At 37.5% G+C, this 21,733-nt stretch overlaps 1 protein-coding gene across 2 annotated transcripts in view; it reads right to left on the bottom strand.

The window, feature by feature from the left end:
- Nucleotides 1-211: 211 nt before the first annotated feature.
- Nucleotides 212-21,733, bottom strand: part of LOC142334975 (uncharacterized) — a 50,140-nt gene continuing 28,618 nt past the window's right edge. Inside the window, exons 8-13 of one of the 2 annotated variants that reach the window (XM_075383306.1) lie at nt 19,133-19,198; nt 18,570-18,766; nt 14,355-14,666; nt 10,026-12,776; nt 5,682-5,950; nt 212-989 (exon numbers count right to left, since the gene is read on the bottom strand). In XM_075383306.1, coding sequence (XP_075239421.1) covers nt 815-989; nt 5,682-5,950; nt 10,026-12,776; nt 14,355-14,666; nt 18,570-18,766; nt 19,133-19,198 — 3,770 coding nt within the window. In that variant the 3' untranslated portion in view covers nt 212-814. The remainder of the gene's footprint in view (nt 990-5,681; nt 5,951-10,025; nt 12,777-14,354; nt 14,667-18,569; nt 18,767-19,132; nt 19,199-21,733) is intronic. The other variant, XM_075383312.1, reaches the window with a different exon arrangement.

Genomic DNA, 21,733 nt, shown 5'->3' with positions numbered 1-21,733 from the left:
CCCCGATTAGTGGGTCCGGTAACTCAAACCCAGCGAGGGCTACCCAGTGTAACAAAACTTAGTTTGCAGGAACCTTGACATTCAAGATCTCAATTCTCTCAAAGAAAAATTAGGACTGCCTTTTCTAGATCATTCGCAGGCAAATTTTGCTGACGATAAATCTCTTGATGGCGTTGTTTTGTGAAGAATATTATCAACACCTTACCAAGATTTTGCAAGTTTCTTCAAACTGGATACTTTTGTCGAGGTGTGTTATAAGGGAAAAGATCTCACAGGTATTTTTTAAACTAAGTGCACGGTATTAGTTGAGTAGTTATAACTACACTGAATTTTTAGCATATTAGAAACATATAACTATGAAAATATTTAGATCATTGCACTGACTGTTTGGAATTTTGGATTGGGGTGGGTAAATTTCGTATTTGAGTAATTTGAAATTTGTGACATCTTTATTAAATTGGGTCGAATTGCACATAGACACTGAATATCACAGAGTAAGAACGACAAGTATTCTAAATACATGCAGTAAATACGCGATAAAATTTACAGCTGTTTGCTAAATCTGTCTGTCTAATTCAGTCCTTTTAGGTCAACTTTACCATCAAGAGTGTACAAATATTTTGAATCTACAAGTGAGAGCGCGAGCTCAATTTAGTTACGAAACGTCATTGCCACGAGGTACTATAACAGTAAATACAAACTATCTCTAAAGTCAAATAGAAGCAATTTTAGAAGATACAAAAAAAAATTCCCAATTTTTTCAGCCAGTTTAAATTCTACAATTGTACATAATGGGTGTCTATTCTGGTTGGTTTCAAATGGGTGTTCCTTCTTCAGGTCCGAAGTCCTCCTCCACCAGACGAGGATGGGTGGAAGGGGTGGAATCCATGAGGTGGAGGTGGTCGAGGTCGTCAGGTGGCTGTGGCGTCTCACTCCCTAGTTTTCCATCTGTCACACTTTCCTCTCTTCCTTCTGTCTCATCATCTTTCCTACAACAATAAAAAAGAATTGAATGATCTGACCGCCTGACAATTATCACTTTTAAAGCAAAATCAATCTAAGAGTGTGAACAAAGCCCCTGATCGTACATGAGAAAGATTGATCAAAAAATATCAGCAAATTTTTGCTTTCTAAGACCGTGTGTTTTAAGAATCACCAAAAAAACAACTTTATGAAAATATTGACAATAAGCTTCCTTAGAATGAGTACACAATACAGCTAACTTGTGCAACTCAATGACTGACAAATCAAAAAAGAGGCAAGAACAGAATTTGACAAGAAATATCTGAAGCGACGTCAAAGAAAGAAAACCGCAGCATACAATAAAACTTTAGAAGTCACAAAATATCCAAAAACAGAAAGGCTGAAAAAAGCATAATGGAACATTAAGTGAAGACAAGATTAAAAAATTCATTTTAACACTTCAAAAACATATGGAATATCACTAAATCAAAACGTTAGCTAAAAGTTAGAGCCATTAAATTGACCTAAATTACATCGCACTCGAAGGCCAAAATGTACTTTGATAGAAAGAAACATGTAAGACTCAAATATCAACTACTGCTGTTTGAAAAGAATGTGTCAAAATCATATAACTTATTAGCAACCGATGAAACCTTTCATTAACGACACTAAGCCACGAGACAAAAAATACTAGCACACTTGCAAAACTCAAAAAATCGCTTATATTTTGAAACGAAGTGTAAAATTTAGAGAAAGAATCATCTACTCAATGAAACAAATATTTCGATCAACTAAATCCAACTTATCAACCAATGTAACCTTTCATTAATGAGATTAGGACATAAGACAGCAATAGGGTTAGATAGGTGTATTTTTGGGAGGCAGGAGGGGGGGTAGGGGTAGGTAGGGGGCGTAGGTAGGTGAGGGGTATATATAGTGGGGATAGGCAAGTGGGGGCATGTAGCGATTGCGGCATTGGGGGTTGGTAAGGTAGGCGGCGGGGGACGGGTGTAGGCCGGGGGTAAGCAGGTGACAAGGGGATAAGTAATAAGGGGGTAGGTTGGGGTGGGATGGGGGGTATGTAGTTGGAGGGGGCAGATAAGGATTATGTGGGTGAGGGATAGGTAAGACATAGTTAGAGTGGGTGGTCAGAAGCTCAGATATGTAGGGGAACTTTTGGGATCCAAATTTTTCAGTAACTCTCACCTTGAATATTACCAGCAGTTCCCAATTACTTAGAAGTCAAAATTCAAGTCATGAACAAACTTGCTTCAGCTAAAAATCAACCTGTAGAAAACCAATAATTCACTTCGAGTCGGAAAGCGCCTAAATAATAGCCTTTGAGAGGCTGACAGGTCTATTAAAACAGTAAAAGTCCGCTTGCTTTTTTTTATTTTGGTCTCAATGCCGAACAACACCCTTCATTATATGGGAGTCCTTTATTGACGAAAAGTTTTAGAAACCTTAATTTCCCCTAAGTGTTAAAAGACATTTAGAGAGAGTAAGTCATGAATCATCAAAAATTGAACGCATTTTAACGTTAAACCCACTGCCCATTCATGTAGGAAATAAAGTCACGCACATAAAGCCGTAGAAGAGCAGCCCAAAAAGATCGACAAAATTTTTCTTTTGGCAAGAAGAAAAGCCACACAAAAAATAACGAGCTTCAAGCGAAACAAAAAACATAGCGGGACAAATCCTAAATTATATTTCTTACAACAACGCTGCAAAAACACTCACTTTTCTGCTCCGCTCCGTGCTTTAGTCCGATCAAATTTAGACGACCAGCGCAGTTATCACCGGCGGGCAAACTGCTTTAGAATCATGATAAACGTTGGCATAATTGCACAAAAAATTTTCCACTTCATTAGTTTTCCCGCTTAATTACAGAACAATAACAAAACCGACTAACGTCGGGCCAATTGCTCTCAAACGACCGGTGAGCGGTTGGCTTCGTCAGTAAAATTGCAAAATATTGCAAAATTAAAAAGAAAAGCTTCCAGATTTCGCAGTGAAAATGTTAAAAACTATTTTTTGTCTCTGGAGTTATCTCAAGTAACCCATCTGCAAGACTTGAAAAGCTTCGACGGCCAGTAAAGATCGTTAAACTCGGAAAATGACAAAAATATTCGAAAAATTTGAAAACAATCGCAAATTTGAACAAAACCTTGCAAAAATTCAAGATATTAAAATCTTCAAAACCATTTTATTTTTTCAAGAGACTATCCACTATCCCTATTTCAAGCTTTAAATAGTTTCACTGGCTCAAAGATCCATAAACTTGGAACATGAAAATAATATTACGAAAATTTGAAAAAAATTATAAAAATTGCTAAAGCTGGAGTCATTAAAATATTAATAACCATTCCATTAACTCTAGAAACTATGCGACAGCATATCATCAAACCTTGAAGGAGGTCCCTATGACCACGGTGCCGGAAAACCATAAAAAACCAGATTAAAAACTTGAAAGAATTGCAATTTTTTTTGAAAATTGCTGACATTAAAATCTTGAAAAACACTCCGTTACATCTAGAAGCTAAGCAGTAGCCTACAATCAAAACCTAGAGGAGGTTATGTGGCTCTTGAGGCTGGAGAAAGTTGCATTAAAAAACTGATAAAATTTGTGATAAAAGTTCAAAAATTAATCCATGGCCAAAAGACATTTTCCAATAACTTATTATCAAACCCTAACGGAGATTTTGTGTTAGGCTGAAAAACCTGAATAATGAGAATGAATGTCAAAAAAACTGAAAAATTGCAAGTTTGTAAAAAAAATGGTAAAATTCGTGGTGTTGAAATTTTGAAAAACATTCCATTACATTTTGAAACTATACAGTAACCTATTGTCAGTTTCTAGAGGAAGTTCCTCGGCTCTTCAGGCTGGAGGAACCTAATATCGAAAATTTTCAAAGAACTTGAAAAAATGAGAGTTATCAAAAAAATCACTAAAATTTGTCATAAAATCAGCTATTCCATGGCAAAAAAAATTCAGTAACTTATTACCAAACCCTTAAGGACGTTTTCTGGCCTCTGGGTCTGGAAAGACGTGAATAAATTTTGAAAAAATTGAAAATTGAAAAAATTTGCACATTTTGTCAAAAATATGCTAAAATTTGTGATGTTAAAATGTTGAAACCATTCCACTACCACTAGAAACTATGTAACCTATTATACAACCCTAAAGGAGGTTCCATGACACCTAGAGCTGAAAGAACTCAAAAAATGACAAACATTTTCAAAAAGCTTGAAAAAAATTGTGAAAATTAGTATAAAATTGCGTGTTTTTAGCGATCGCTCGTTCGAACGTAGCCACGCGGAGGAGTGGGGGTGGCAACAGTGGGGTGGGGAGCAACAGCGCGGTGGGGAGGGGGGGGGGGTGGGGGCAATAGTGGGGGTGTCTTCAACCTCTAAGAACCGCCCTTAACACCATAAGTATAAGTCTCCAAAACAGTTTGAGCTGAAACAGAGCTGAAAGGCTCTAAGAGCACTTAATGCCCGATGGGCGCTACCTGTTTAATGCCCGTTTTGAGGACGAAAAGTCAAAAGCGTCAAACGAAAAATAGGTCGAGCAAAAAATCGCAAAAAAGACCGATAGGACTAATATAATTGCTACAAACTTCGTTTGAGAGCAATTAACAAGAACATAACCAAATAGAGTCGGGCGAACTGCTCTAACGACTGGTCAGCGGTTGGCTTCGCCAGTAGCTAGCTCCAGCTTATGGAGGCTAGCTTTATGAAGTCTCTTAAAGTTTCTGTGAATCGCATACTTAGAGACTAGTGAGCTGTGAGGCTCTAAGAGAAGAAAATGCCCAGCGGGCTTTACTTGTTTACCCCATTTTTGAGGACGAAATATCCAATGGTCAGACGATCAAGCGAAAAATTGTTAGTACATAAAATTGCATAAAAACGATCAGCAGGATTAGTATAATCGATATAAACTCCAATTGAGAGCAATTAATAGCATTTTCTAACAGCATAACATACCTTCAACGATGACCTAATTACAAACCCAATTTTGCGAATTATCAATCCAATTTTGTGGAATCTTAAATTTTACTGTTGCAAAGTTAAGAGCCCCAAAAACATTTGAAAACGCTAGCTCGTTTCACGTTTTTAAACCAGCGAGTAAAAAGGTCAATTGTTTGGGTACGATACAAGGCATATGCTCAAAACGTTTATAAAACAATTGACAAAAGTCTGAAGACTGACGAGCCACTTGAGACAAGGACATTGCAAGGACAAATTTGACAAAAAAGGACACTTATACCAATAATAATCCTGGATAACTCTACGCGGCTACTTAAAAACATCGAATTACATATGATAACAAATGGACGTTACAGAAGACATTTGAAGCGTACAATTTTATTTAGAAATTTAAAGTGCACAAATAGTCACGATGGTTAAAAAATTTTCTCAATCATAACTGATTTCCGACAGTTTTATCGGACAAAAAACAAAAAAGGGCCAGCATGTCATCAATCACTTGCCACAAACTTAGTCGGAGAGCAACTAATTTGAGAAGTATCCTCAAAATACATTTTTACTGCTTTAACTATCTATAAGCAATTCATTTATTCTAATTGCATTTATTCGAATCTTTATTTGAATTGCATGAGATAGCAATACCGAACGCATCACAAACGTCGCTTTGAGATAGAAATACTTGCAACTGATAGTCTGGCATCTGATAGTTTCTTTTTGGTAGAACAAACCTTCCGAACTCTTCGAGTCGGTCACACGAGTCAACTCCTCCAAAGCAATCTCTTTCTTCAACATCATCGCTACTTTCTCCCCTCTCGCCTGCCGATTCTTCCGCCTCCTCTTCCACCTCCCCGTTGGTCGAGGCTCCCATTCCACCCACTCTACCCTCCGTTTCCTCATCATCAGGATAGGATCCCTGTACCATACTCATTCCACGGTCTCTACCATCTTCGTCAAACGAGTCGCCTGTTCCCTCGTCGTTTGTGGAATGTTGTGCAACCTACATCAGAACTCGCGTAATGCAATTTTCGGATTTCGTCCATCGGTAACCCTTATCACGTCAAGTGACAACCCCCCTTTTTGTGACATTATTTAATAGCATATCATTATCACTCATTATAACACCTGGCAATCAATATCATGAGCAGCAAAGGCGTATCGTTCCTGATTCGCTAAAACTTTCAATGAACCCTTAGATTTTTTAAGTAATTTAACATTTTCAAGCAATAATAGCTCTCGTATGAAGTTTGCAGCAAGTATTTAGGCAATGCTGGACCTTTATGTACAAAATGCTCAACCGAACAAAGTTCTTGCTAAAATGGCAGCAGCTATTAGGTTAAATTACTTAACATGACATCAGGAACAACTTGAAACTAGGATGATGCTGTTCAATTCGCTGGTTTTATCTCATGTGACTTTCAAGGCAATTATATTTCAGAATCACAGTTGCAATGAAATATTACTGTTGAACCAACAAATAAACTGGGGAATAAGAAATTGCCTCGTAAAAAATGTTGTTGATAGATTACGGATTCTTGTTGTGAAATCAGATATACTACCCCAGGAACAACCTTTGATTACTAAAATGAGTAACTCAACACTTTGATATTTTCTAGCAAGACTATTAGACGGAAAACTGAATGGACAAGTCATAGCTCAAAAAAAGTTTAGCTGAACAGTTAATATTACTGGAAAAAGGATTCCATTTCAATTTAACTATATTTCCCGCTCAAGAAATCATTGTAAACATGTAACAGTCTTCCTATTAAAAAGTTAGTCGGCAAATTGCCGAAATAGCTGCAAAATTGACAGGTATAAGTTCAAAGTTATAGCCACCGCTCAAAAAGCTACGTAAAAACATTTCGCGATTAATTTGTAAGGCTCACTAAAATTCACTCGCCAGAAGCCTTTTTATTAGGAAACATAATTACACATATGCGTTCCTTCAACCTTAAACTAGATCAAATTAAAATTTAAAGCGCAATAGTCATTTCATTGAGTGAGTTAAGACACCTACGAGTGAGTTCAGTCAAAAGCTAATAACACAAATAATTTAAAAACTTTTGCTAGAGAGAGAGAGAGAGAGAGAGAGAGAGAGAGAGGGAGGGAGGGAGAAATGACGCCAGGAATTCATTCAGAAAATCTGACTTTTCCGCTTTGCTGTTTAAACAAATAGAAAACGAAAAAGAGCGTCAGACGACGAAACATAAAAAAATTACGCTATAACTGCAATATAGCCAAAAACATAGCCGGCAGATTGCCGGAATAGCTGCGAAAGAATAGACTGCGTGCCATATAATAGAGATAGAAACAGATACAGATCTAGAAACAGATACAGATCTAAAATGAAAAAAAAATTGAAGCCGCTCAAAAAACTAGGTAAAAATTATTCAGCGATAAATTAATAAAGCTTGTTAAAATTCATTCCGCAGAAGCCTTTTATTAGGGCCTTTACTGCACATATGAGTTCCTTTGACCTTAAACAAATTCAAATTAAACTTAAGTTTTAAAGTGCAAAAGTCATTTTATTGAGTGAGGTAAGTCACGTATCAAAATCTAATCACGCAAATAACCTAAAAACTTTTGCTAAAGCGAGTGAGAAATGACGTCACGAGCGCAAATGCCGTTAATGAGAGGAAGAAGTCATTCAGAAAAATTTGACTTCAGCTTTGCTGTGTAAACAAATGTAAAACGAAAAAAGAGCGTCAGACGACGAAAAAAACATAGCAGGACAAGTTCTAACGTACAATTCAAAGAATTTTCATTGACTAAACAGAAAAACTAGAGTGAATTGAGAAAACCATTTTAAAAGAAACCAGATAAAAAAATAAGAAAAAAAACAGAAAATCAATGTCAAAATGCCGCATGTGAACAAAAAACCACTACCGAGAAACCGAATTTTTGTTCAAACACCGTTTTCTCACTCTACTTTAAAATTAGAGCGAAAAAAATTCACGCCGCAAAACCACTCGCTTTTCGCTCCATTTCCTGTTTCGGCGTGACCAAAATCACTACTCCGATTTGACTTCAAAAATCATGAAAATGTGTGAAAAGATCTTAAAAAAAAGACAGCGCCCCAATACAATTCAAATTCTTTGAATTGTAAAAAACCAAGAGCACCGCAATATAGCTTCGCTCAGCTTACAGCGTCGCAGCTATAAAAAACAATATAGCTACGCTCAGCTTACAGCTTCGCAGCCATAAACTTATTCCACAGAAAAGATATTAAAGGATTTATATATTATACAAGGATTTACATATTACACAAACAAAATATAATATCACGAACAACGGGCGAGTAGCTGGCTTTGGTTCTAGCCAGCTTAATTACAGGACGGCTAGCCGAAGAAGGCATGGATAAGCAAGGGATAGAATGTCGGGGGTCCAAGATCGCCCTTTAATGCATATAATCCTCCTCAAGAGTTCCTCATCAGCTTCAATGAACCGTACACTTAGAGCCTACTATAGCCCTAAGAGAGATGCCTCTGCCTGCCCTCGGGCTTTGCCAGTTTATTCCGTTTTTGAAAACGGAAAGACAGCATAAATCCCTCAAGCTAGCGATAAATATTCTAGCTACAAATGTAAAAGTAAGGTCATACCAAATATTTGCCTAAAAAAGACATGTATACAATAATTGCTTCAAACTTCGTTCGAGAGCAACTGAAAAATATCTAGAATTGACCGCTTTCAACTCCTCTCCACACTTTAACTTGTGTGTCATTACACATCAGATCATTATACGTTAATACAGCACGTACGTGCTCCAGAGGGTTGTAATTATTGTTAATTTTGCGTGTTCAAGAATCGGTTTTTTGACAAGTCATTTGACAGATACTTATGTAAAACAAGTTAAATTGCTTGATTTTGGACAAAATGGGGAACATGTTGTCGACCCCAATTGTGGTCACCTTTTAACCTCAGTAGAACTCAAAACCACTGAAAATGAGGAGAACGGTTATGTTTACAGTTAATAAGTAACCATCAAAAACATAGCTGGCAGATTGCCAGAAAATAGCCGCAATAGCTTTGTAGATCTGCAGTATAAAAAACCAGTAAAAAAGACAGACCAAAAAAATACGTCTTTTCATTGAAGGCTGATATGTTATATTTTGTCATTGAAGGCTGATATGTTATATTTTGATTACAAATCTTTATAAGTTTTTGCTGCCTCTAATAGCTGCTCGCAAATAAACTTAATTTAGATTAACACACACCCATTTGACCTTATCTCTTTGAATTAAATTAAATAAAAGTCAATTTCAAAGCGAGGAAGTCATTTCTGAGAGTGGGGTAAGTCAAGTGTGACCAAAAAATTAATCCCGCGAATGAACAAAAAATCTCGCTCCACTAAGAACGATAAATGACGTCACACACGCACTTCAGTGGAAATTATATGAACGAATGAACAAAAAGCAGATTTGAAGTGGTTGTGACGCCATTTGGTCGTAACAAAAATCGCGACGACGAAATAAAAAAACAAAGCAGGACAAGTCCTGACGTACAATTCAAAGAATTTTCATTGACTAAACAAAAAAACTAGACCTAGAACGGACTATGAGTGAATTGGGAAAACCATTTCTATAAAAATCAGATTAAAAAAAAAACAGAAAATCAATCTCAAAAACCACTAGCGAGAACTGGAAATTTGGTTGAAACAAAAAACTAGGACTAGAACGAACTATGAATGGATTGAATAAACCATTTAGAAAAAAATCCGATCCAACAAATAAAAAAACAGTAAAAATCAAGGTGAAATGGCCGCATGTGAACAAAAAACCAGTAGCGAGAATGCGAATTTTTGTTCAAACACCGTTTTCTCACTCTACTTTAAAATTAGAGAGAAACAATTTTACGCCACAAAACCACTCGCTTTTTCGCTCCACTTCCTGTTTCGGTGTGACCAAGATCACTACTCCAATTGGACTTCAAAAATCATGAAAATGTGTGAACAGATCTTAAAAAAAGACAGCGCCCCAATACAATTCAAATTCTTTGAATTGTAAAAAAAAACCAAGAGAAGGCTTATAATAGCCCCAGCTATCGCTGTGCGGCTATTATTAAAAAACCATGCTCACCTCATTTTGTGCATGGAAAGGCGAACTGCCGCTATCATGACTCGGCGACTGATCAGTCGGTTTCTGAGACCTGTCAATCGGCGGTGGCACTGATTCGGGTCCAGGTCCAATCAAGTCGTCTATGTCATAATCGTCATTCTCAGCATGCTCAGACACCAGAGTCCCACTCACTCCTGGTCCATAGGAGATATAGATGTCATCCTCAGGTGTTATCGGCTCACGTTCCGGTGGAACCAACGACTCCAGATTCTCATTCGAATGATCATCGCTCTGAAGACTATACTCGTGCTTTTGCATGTCTTCCGCTGCATCATCGTCGTCAATTTCTGGGAACGTGTCGTTGAACGTCTGATTTACCTCACTAGGAACTGGCATTCCAGGATCACTTTCATTCACATCATAAGAGCCACAATCCGACATCATCAAATCAAACTGCTTAGAAGTGTTGTTATCACTGAACACGCTCGGCGATGCCTCATCCGCGGTTGTTTCCCCGTCAAAAGTCTTTTCAGTAATGGGAGAAAGTGGTTCCATAATTGGCACTGGAAATGGATCATCTTGGAATTTATTTGCCAGATAGTCGTCTACAGTTCCACTGTAAGTAGGGTCAGGAAGGTAGCTTTCAGGTTCTGGCGCTGGTGCCCGTAGTGGAATCGGTGGAGCTGGGAAGTCTGGTATAAGACTTCTGTCAGGAATTGGGGGTGGTGTCGATTCTTCTCCGTCCTGAGTAGTTAGTGAAGGTTCCTCTTCAATAGCAGACAGCCCCTCTTCATCATCTTCGTCTTCGCTACTTGACTCAACCGTGCTCTGAGTTGGAACATTGTACAACTGATCAGAGGGAATTTGTGCAAACTGCTGCTGGCTAGGATTCATGCTAGGTTCCAGTGATATATTAGCAATAACTTCCTGGAACTGTGGCTCGTGATGTTGCACTGGTGGTTCCGGAGGTGGTGGTAGAAACACCCCCAAATCTACCTTTTCTGGTTCCTGTTCATTCTCATAATCGTTAGTCACAGAGTCCAAATGAACTAAAGGCGGCGGCGACAACTCAGTGCTCTCAAGTGTACCATTCTCAGTAGGACTCGAATTGAGATCTTCAACCTGATCAGATCTCGTATTCTCTTCATAGTCCAAAAGATCATCAAACTGCACATTGTCATAACTTGTTTTGTCGGAAGATTCTGTAGTGTTAACATCATCAACATACAGGAGTTTCTCAGGTGCGATTGAAGGAGAGTCAGTCCCCGTGTTCGGTTCTTCTTCAACGTTAAAATGGACAGAAGTTCTGACAACCTCGTCCTTTGAGATCTGGACTGTAGCTTCTCTTATTGCTGCCTCTGCAATATTTTCAGCCGTCTCAACATAGTTCAGAGGTTCAACAAGCGATGAACTTCCACTTGAAGATTGTCGTTCTACTTCTGCACTCTTCTCCAAATCCTCTTCCTCATCTTTTTCCTCTTTCGGCTGGTAAACTTCAGTGACCTCGTCTTTATCGCTGGCCGCATACGACTCATCCTCATCGTCAACCTGGGTCTCCTCGGGTTCTTCTTCCTGTTCTGGTTCCTCAAATGAAGCTTCCACTGGTTCCTCACATGGTTCATTTTCTTCAATCGGTTCTGGAAAACTAGGTGACGGCAGATCCGGGGTCAACGCTGAGTTATTTGCATTGTCATTATCCACCAAGTAGTAATCTGGAGTAAGCGAGTTGACCATGAACTCCGCGCAGTTCGAAGATCCGGAATGATACTCAGCTTCCGTAGAATCCAAATCAACAGTCGGGGCATTAGTATCAACGCTCAGTTCTTCGAGAGTGTTGCTCGCAGTTCCGTTTGGTAATCGATCATGCTGCGCTTCAATATCGTCAGCTCTGAAGTCTTCGTACATAGCGGCATCACTTTCAGAGTACCTGCCCGATTCTTGCGAGGGATGTTGGTAATCGCGAGGAGCAATCTGCAATGTTGGTTCGTAGCTATCACCCTCTCCGTTGATATATGGCTCACTGTTTAATTCAGTTCCTACATCTGTGGTTATGATCTCGAGAGTCTCCATCATGCTAGCGTTTTGAATGATTCGCACGTTTTCAATTGTGACCTTCGATTCCTGAGTCACGGGTGACTCAATTTGCTGATTGTATGTGTACATTATAGGCGCTACAGGTATTGGTTCCTCTTGGAAAACTTCGGACGCAGGTTGATCATCTGTTGTGTTATCACTGTTGAAAGATTCGTTTGAGTTAGTAAGTGGTATCATTGCCCCAATCGGTAGCCCGTTCGAATCCAACTCTACAGACTGAGCACTTTCGTTCTCCTTCGGCTCTGAGGGAACCAATGATTCCTCGATTTCCGGAGGAGCCAAAACCGGTGGTTCCGGACAGCTTTCTTGAACTTTCATTTCCTCGGCGACATTTTCCACTTCCTCAATCTCAGGTATATCCTCCTCCACTGAATATGGTTCCTTCTCGTAAGCTATCAAAACCTGTTCGGTTGAAAACAGGGGTCTGGGTTCCTCTGGTTCCTGGACTGGTGCGACATGATTCTCCAAAAAGACCTCCTCTCGTCCAACATCGTCACTGACGGATTCAGGTGGAACAGCCACCGGTTCTGGTTCCTGTTCCGCCTCAGAGTCACTGTATTCCGCTGCATTCTCATTTTCAATGGACACAATGGCTGTAGCCGGATAACTGTTGTTGTCGTCTTCTCGCACTGGAGTGTCAATTGAGCTTTCCTGGTGGTATTCAACTCCATTCAAAACCTGAACAGAAATACCTGATTAGCAAAGATTTTATTTACTATAAACATATACAGTTGTTATTCCAACATAAACACATTAGCGTCGGATGAATTGCTCTCGAACGTTGCTCTCGGACAGGCCGGGAGGGGAATTTAAATTAGGATGTGTAGCTTAGCAATTTTTAAGGGCGCAAAATACCACCTCATACGGTTTCGAACCCTTGACCTCCAGGACTGCTGTCTGACATCTTAACCGCTCACCTATAACGAACCGAACATGACACTCAACCGCTCACGATCGCTTTTATTTTAGGAACAAATGTTATTTCAGAATGAGAGCAATTGATACAACACCAAAATTGAGAAGTCAAGCGCAGAAAAGGTACCTAAAAGGCCAAGAATGTTCTAGAACAAAAGTGGAAAAACGAGTTAGCGAAAATTTTGCGTAAGACACGTGTGCAATAGTTGCTTCAAACTTCGTTCGAGAGCAATTAACACGGAAAATAGAATATTTCGTTTCTATCATACATAAAATGTGTGAACAGATCTTAAAAAAAAGACAGTGCCCCAATACAATTCAAAATCTTTGAATTGTAAAAAACTCGTTCCACTAAGAGTGAATAATGACGCCACACGCAATTCAGTTGACATTGCATGAACGAATGAACAAAAAGCAGATTTGAAGTAATTGTGACGTCATATGGTCAAAACAAAAATCTTGACTACGAAATTAAAAACATAGCAGGACAAGTCCTGATATACAATTCAAATTCTTTTCATTGAAAAAACAAAAAACTAGACCTAGAGGGGATTATGAACCGTTTGAGAAAACCATTCAGAAAATAAGATCTAAGAAATCGAAAAAACAGTAAGTCAATGTCAAAATGCCGCATGTAATCAAAATCCACTAGCGAGAAATCAAATTTTTGTTGAAGCACCGTTTTCTGACTCTACTTTGAAATTAGAGCGAAAAATCAAGCCCCAAAACCACCCACTCGCTTCCTTCAACTTCCTGTTTCGGCAAGACCAAAATCATCATTTCAATTTGACTTCGAAAATCGTCAAAATGTTTGAACAGATCTTCAAAAAAACCGACCAAATACAATTCTAATTTTTTGAATTGTAAAAAAAACTAAGAGAAGGCCAATAATAGCCCATATTATGATGCTCTTTGACTTTTGACTACTGTCAGAACTTATACATGAATATAGGAGTTGACTAGAAGCCCCCGAGTCTATAATCATTTATCTATGAAGATAGATGTATACAAAATATGCACAAGAAAAAGCCCCAAAGCAGAAATCAAAACCCACTTAAAAATTTTTCTAAGTCAAAATTATCTTAATTTACTGACTAGTAGAAAGAGCATAACTCTCTACTAATTCATCTGTCCAATAAAACTATCCAATAACAGATCGGAAAGAAAAATGGACGCTAACTCACATACTCTTGCAAATTAAACACAGTATACCACTTTTTTGATACTCAATTTTGTTTTTAATGAATTGATTCTGTGGCCTACCGGCCTTGTTTCAATGCACATATATCACTCAACACGTCCACAAGCAGTATTCAAATATACACTAAATATCTTGGATACCTTGGCGTTTGGTGCCACAAAGTGATCGTTTTCAGTTCCGTTAGCAGGGTACACTTGCATTTGCGGTGACTCAGCAGCCGAGGCATACTGCGACTCCCCACTGTGATGCACTTCAAACATGATCGGTTCCAGAGGTCTCTCCGGAATGTACTCTCCATTCGGAAGTGGAGATGATGTTATTTCCGAGTCTTCGTTTTCACCAGTGCTCTCTCGGTAGGCCAGTGGATCCGAGTGGTCATCGTCGAAGTACTCCTCGTCTTCCTCTTGAATGCCAACAGTGGGCAGATGCACTTCACTCACTTGCACACTGACCTACAATATATCAGGATTGAATCAGATGCCTTTCAGAGCTCTAAAAACTATTTTATTTTTAGGACTGAATCAGAGGACCCTCAACGATTATAAACACTCAGATTAATTATTAACAAGTTGCTTGAAATCGCGGAGCTACGCGTCGCACAAAGTTTACAAATTTTTAAATATAATTTCAGCTTCATTTTTTTAAGCCAGGTAACGAATGAGATAATAAAAACTTTGTTGTCGACTGAGAAAACATTGGTATGCATCTTTATTCCCAAAACAATTGAATAGAAACCTGTGCAGAAGTAATTAATCATCACACTAACCTCGTTTTTAAACAAGCGCTAAGTCCATTCGATAAAACGAGAGTAACCGAAACTCAACGCAAAAAAGTCTGTAAAGTGGTGTAAAATAGCAAAATAGCCGCCGTGGACCCCACCGACCGACGTTTGGATTGAAACAAATTGAGAAAAATAAAGAGGAAAATTGATGACAATTTAGTATTTTTCCTAAATGTCAAAGTGTGTTTTAATGTGGCCCGCAGGTTCATTAGAGTTGATGTGGTGAATTCAGTCTCATTAGGAGGACAATACACTGAACACTAATGACAGTTAGCAGTATACTCCAAGGAATGCTGATAACTTAATGCACTAAGTCTTTGAACATTAAGTCTTAGTGCTTGGGCTTTATTTGTTTATCCCGTTTGTTTTTATTTCCCTTTTTGACCTGCAACTTATTCGAGTAAACGTGCTGAATGAACTCTAAAAACTCACTCAGCTGAAACAGTGGGTGAGGTAAGTCAGAAATCAAACACGAAAGTCCTGACTCATGTAATCTGAAAAACGTGATTGAAACGTAGAATTTAAAAAAACATAGCAGGACAAGTCCTGAACTATATTTCAATGAATTTTCATTGACTAAACAAAAAGCTGCACTAAGAAACTACTGGAAATTGTTCCCGAAAAGCAGTTAGAACTAATAACTTCAACAAAAACAGAAGTCAAATTACCGCACAAACAAAAATAATAATCGAGAAAGAGTTTCTGTCCAACCACGGTTTTCCCAACCTACTTAAAAATTAGAGGGAAAAAAACCGACTAACATCGGAAGATATGCTCCCGAACGATAAGTGCGAGCTCTAATCAATTGCAACCTGCTTCAGTCGGGGAGGGGGGACTAAAATTGCCACGGGGCTGCAAATGACAGACGTTATTATATATCATTATAACCACCAATAAAATTCAAAGTTTCGGCGCATTTTTCATTTGACTTTTAATAGTGAGCTGCCGCTACTTGAGTTCAGCTAATTAAAGTTTCAAATGAGAGAGAAACTTACATCACACAAAACGAAAAAAGTCAAGGGCGCAAAAGGCACTCGAAAGTCAAATCGGTCAAGCCAAACTTTTGCATAAAAACATCTAGCCGGTAGAAAACCGGAAAATACTCGAAGAGCCCTGCAATATAAAAACTAACCTAACCATACCTAAAATAAGAAAACATACCCGGCAAATTGCCGGAAAATAGCCACCGTTTATTCCAATAAGCATGATTGGGATTGAAAGAATAGAAAATATTGAAAAAAATTTTTGTACAAAAAATTTTCTAAGTCCGATTTATTTTGATGGCATTTTGTAGTTGAACATAATTCTGTTTCTTAGAGAGAGGCTACAGGGGCTACTATCAAAACCAATAAGCATTAGAGATGGTAACTAAAACTTAAAGGAACGACGTTCAAATAGCGGGCATCTAAAATAGGTCTTTATAGGTTTATCCCGTTTCTATTTCTGACTTCAATTTTTAATACTGAATTTTTTCATTTTGAATTGGTTTGCTGAGTAACTGCTGTTCAAAATAAATTTTAGCAGAAAAAGAGAAGAGAGAAACTAGCTTAGAGAAGTCTAAAAGATTTCACGCAAAATGTTGAAAAAGCGGCAAAATGAGGTAAAGCAAAACATTTTTTTGTTCGAGGAAGCAAAAAAAAACATAAGAGGACAAGTCCTGACGCACAATTCAAAGAATTTTCATTGACTAAACAAAAACTAGACCAAGATCAGACTATGAGTGAATTGGGAAAACCAATTCCCAAAAAAATCAGATCAAAAAATGAAAATGTCAAAATGCGGCATGCGAACAAAAAAATCTAGCGAGAATTGGACATTTGGTTCAAACAAAAAACTATGCCTAAAATGAACTATGAGTGGATTGGTAAAACCATTTAGAAAAAAATTCGATCCAAAAACTGAAAAAACAGTAAAAACCACAGTGAAATTTCCGCATGTGAACAAAAAACCACTAGCGAGAAAGCGAATTTTTGTTCAAACACTGTTTTCTCACTCTACTTTAAAATTAGAGCGATAAAATATCACGCCGCAAAACCACTCGCTTTTTCGCTTCATTTCCTGTTTCGGCGTGACCAAAATCACTACTCCAATTTGACTTCAAAAATCATGGAAATGTGTGAACAGATCTTAAAAAAGACAGCGCCCCAATACAATTCAAATTCTTTGAATTGTAAAAAAAATTAGGAGCGCTACAATAGCCGGCTGAGAAGATGAGGCCGACTATTAATCAAAGAAAAGAAATAACGAAAAAATTGATAGCCTAATGAAACTGCAGATCAAGCTTTAAAAAATGACGACACAGCTTTTAGTTTAGGGGAGAACTCAACGTTCGAAAACAAAAGTCAAAAGTTCAAGTCATGAACAAACTTACGTCAGATAAAAAAGCCTATAGAATCTCAATTCTCCTTTTCGAGTCGTTAAAAGACCGACGCGTTTAAAATTATTGCTTCAGACTTCGTTCGAAAGCAATTAAAAATTGCACGCTGTAAAACCACTCGTTTTATACTCCACCTCTTGTTTCAGCAAGACCAAAGTCACTACTCCAATTTGACATCGAGTTCATGAAAACATGTGAACAGATGTTAAAAAAAGAGCACCCCAAATTCAATCCTTATTTTGCAATCAAAATTTGCAAAGTAACGTCATTCGAGCAATAGAGTCTGCGTGACCTCTTAATGAATTTCCGTTGAAATTTAAGTTCTAAATTTTGGTTTCATAATTGAGGTCATTTTACTTGATATATTGTGCATGCTCATACAAAAGTAAATGTCGATTGATATAAATCTTACACAGAAAGAAAACGTGGTAATAATGCTAACAAATTCAGCTAATAAGTGGTGGAAGTCAATTAAAAAGCGGGAACATTAATTCCAGGCATGCGATCAAATAGTCAAAAATCGAAGAAGACGACGCACTAAAAAAAGCATTGCACGACAATTCCTAAACCACTTTCACTAAATAGCCGGCGGATCTCCAGAAAATAGCTGCCATGGCTTTATATAGACCTGTTGTCTAAAAAACGAATGAGATCTAGAACAAAAGAAACCTAACAGCTAAAACAAACCTAAAACAAACGGATGAAACCTAAAAAACCAACAAGAGCTCGTTGGGTTACGGGTGTAACAAAGTGCAGGGGTGGGGATTGGGGGAGCGGTCTGATGTGGGGCGAGGGGCGTAGTTGAGCTCGCGGGTTGGTCAAACAAAAAGAACCGCCCTGACAACATGCTTGGGTGAACTGCATACCTAGCGTCTAGTGAACCGAAAAGCTTCAAGAGAACTTAATTCCCTTCGGACGTTACCTGCTTATCCCGTTTTTGAGGACGAAAAAAATTATTCAAGCTAAAAATTGCAGTAAAAAAGACCACAGGATTAATTTATAATTGCTACAAAAATCGCTCAATTCGTAAATTCCAAACTCCTCTTCAAGTCGTAAAGACAACGCCCCAAAGGAATTTCTCAGTAAAACAACTACGATGAGTCCTATAATGGCATCACTATTGCTCCGGAGCTATTAACAATAACTCTGATTAAACTTAACTGCCTGCAAAACTCGGAACATTTATTTTTCACTAACCGGAACCCCGATGGGTTTGTACGGGGACATGTCCTCTATAACAATACTGGCCCTGCCATATGCCTGTATTGCAATGGACTGGTGTCTGAGGGTGTGGTACACTCTGTACAGGGGTACGAACACTGTCTGTCCCATAGTGTACTCGTCATTGGTCAGGGTTGCTCCACCGTACACACACTCCTCGAACGACGCAGGTGCTGAAATTTATTCACAACTCTAAACCAATTGTATCTACCATAAATTAAAAATGCGAAAGGAGGGCGGAGCCTCATTACAATTTATGTGTTGCTACATAACACGATACTATGTAAAAACAACACGTGCGCCTGGGGGCGTATATGTCCACTAAGCAGGAACCGCGAAACAGAATACATCTGTTTTTTTAACAAATCTGCTAACAATTTCAGAGAAAAACTTACCACTTATCGACTTTAAATTCATGCCAATTGAGCAAATAACTTATAAGAGCCAAAATGATAAATATTCAAAAAACGATAAACCTGGAACTAATTCGTGAAAAACTTTGGCCGCATGAGAGTAGCGATCAGAGAAGAAGTACTAACGACATGCCACATTCGTGTAGACTGGGAAGAATTGATCATCTGCCGTCTCCACTTTAGCCTCCGTTCCTGAAAACACATATCGCTATTCAGTTTCTACTGGTTACATGATAATTAACCCAATTCCATGTTACCCAATGCCATTTTACACAATGCCAATTTGCCCAATGCCCCTTTGATCTTTTCGTTTAATAATCCGACTACAAATTAGCAGTCGCTATTAAAAGGAAGTTTTAACATACTTAATCGGCCAATATAATCCCATGTTCGGTTGTGATAGCCATTTAAATGTATAGTCGGCTAAATAATTGTCCTAAAAATTGCGTAGATTGTGTATAATGGCATTGCGTATAATGTCATTGTGTAAATTGCCCTGACACGTGAATAGTTCTGCGGACATATTTCTAAAGTTTCTTACACTTCTTCACCTCCAAATTTCTTATTGGAAAATTTGAGATTAACTGTCACTAAACATGTTTCCCAGTTACCCATTATATAGAATTCTTGGGAAACACACAAGATCATAATGATTCCTGTTTATTATTCAAGGTCAGATATGATTTATATGATTTCCCGGTAATTATAAAAGGATCATAATAAATTCTAAAAACGTGTAATACAACATTTCTGTAACAGTTATTATGCACCATCGATTAAAAAAATAAAGAACACACCATCACGAAAATGTTGAGATAATTTTTCACCTGAATTGTACAAAGTCCAAACATAGCTGGCAGATTGCCAGAAGATTGCCGCAATACCTTTGTAGTATGATACACAAAAAAATCGCTCTTTTCATTAAAAGATGAGAAATTATCTTCTAATTGATTATCTGTATAAGTTATTGCTGCCTCTATTAGCTGCTCTCAAATAAGCTTCAATTAGAGTGACACACATTCCCTTGACCTTATATCTTTGAATTAAAGTTAAAAAAAAGTCAATTTCAAAGTGAAGAAGTCATTTTTGAGAGTGAGGCAAGTCACGTGTGACCAAAAACTTAATCACGCGACTGAACAAGAAAACTCGCTCCACTAAGAGTGAGATATGACGTTACGCACGCACTTCTGTTAAAATTGCATGAACGAATGATTAAAAAGCATAACAAAAATGTTGACGATGAAATAAAAAACATAGCAGGACAAGTCCTGACGTACAATTCAAAGAATTTTCATTGACTAAACAGAAAAACTAGACCTAGAATGGACTATGAGTGAATTGAGAAAACCATTTTAAAAAAATCAGATCAAAAAATAAGAAAAAAAAAACAAAAAATCAATGTCAAAATGCCGCATGTGAACAAAAAAACCACTAGCGAATGAAAATTTAATTCAAACAAAAAACTAGGCCTAGAATGAGCTGTGAATGGATTGGGAAAACCATTTAGAAAAAAATCCGATCCAAAAAATCGAAAAAACAGTAAAGTGAAATTGCCGCATGTGAACAAAAAACCACTACAGGGAAACCGAATTTTTGTTCAAACACAGTTTTCTCACTCTACTTTAAAATTAGAGCGAAAAAGATTCACGCCGCAAAACCATTTTTCGCTCCATTTCCTGTTTCGGCGTGACCAAAATCACTACTCCAATTTGACTTCAAAAATCATGAAAATGTGTGAACAGATCTTTAAAAAAAAAGACAGCGCCCCAATACAATTCAAATTCTTTGAATTGTAAAAAACATGGCCGTAACAACAGCCGAAACCATTATCTTTTGTGGTAAAGCAGTTATTCTTTACCTTACCAGCTTTGAAGAAATTATTTGTATAAAAGATTATACCTCATAAGGAGAAAGATTTGAGCATTGACGTCAATGAAATAGTTTACATAAAAACAAGTAAAGCAATCAAGATTATACGAAAAGACACAAAAATTTAAACCTAAAGACAAAAAGTTGACAGATGACACTCAATGAGATATCTTTATACTGCAAATTTATATTACTAAAAACATCTGGTGGCGTTGAAAATTGGCCAAAGTTCTTAAAATAGAGAAATATTGATAGGCTCAAAATATGACCAGTAAAATTGTCACGAAGTAACTAAAGATATTTTCAAGAATCAGCACACCACAATCAACTATGACCCAAAAGATACAGTCGGAAAGCTTAAGGCATGTAATAAAATTTCTGTCCTCAAAAAAGGAAACTAAAATTAAGAGGACTCAAGAAAAAAAAACTAAACAATTTCATTTGGCGTCAGAGCACTTAAGAATTAGGACTGAAGAAAAGAAGCTATATTTCTTACTTATTGGAGATAGCAGACAAAATGAATTCTAAATATTGCAAAAAATAAATAATTTTAAAAAAGGAACAGAGTAACACAAAATGAAAAAAAAAACAGTTCATTTAAGACCTAACCCCAAAAAACTCGCAAAAACTGAATTTCAGTCGAAGTTTTAAAAACTAAACCCAGAAAAGCCTAAGTGGTAAAATATATATGAAATCAGTTGCAAACCAAGAAAAATTAAAAATCTAGCAAAAAAGTTTGAAATTAAATTTTTTAACGCATGAAAATCAGTGAAAAAAAAACTAGATTTGTGGAGAAAGCTAGAATGATACATGCTAGAGTTTGAATAATACGAAAACATTGTCAAAAAGAGAACAAAG

Source organism: Convolutriloba macropyga, chromosome 1 (assembly GCF_964194025.1).
Source record: "Convolutriloba macropyga chromosome 1, txConMacr16.3, whole genome shotgun sequence".
In the NCBI taxonomy this organism is placed as follows: domain Eukaryota; kingdom Metazoa; phylum Xenacoelomorpha; order Acoela; family Convolutidae; genus Convolutriloba; species Convolutriloba macropyga.
Note: the sequence above shows the minus strand (reverse complement) of the source record. Positions and strands in the feature narration are given on the sequence as shown.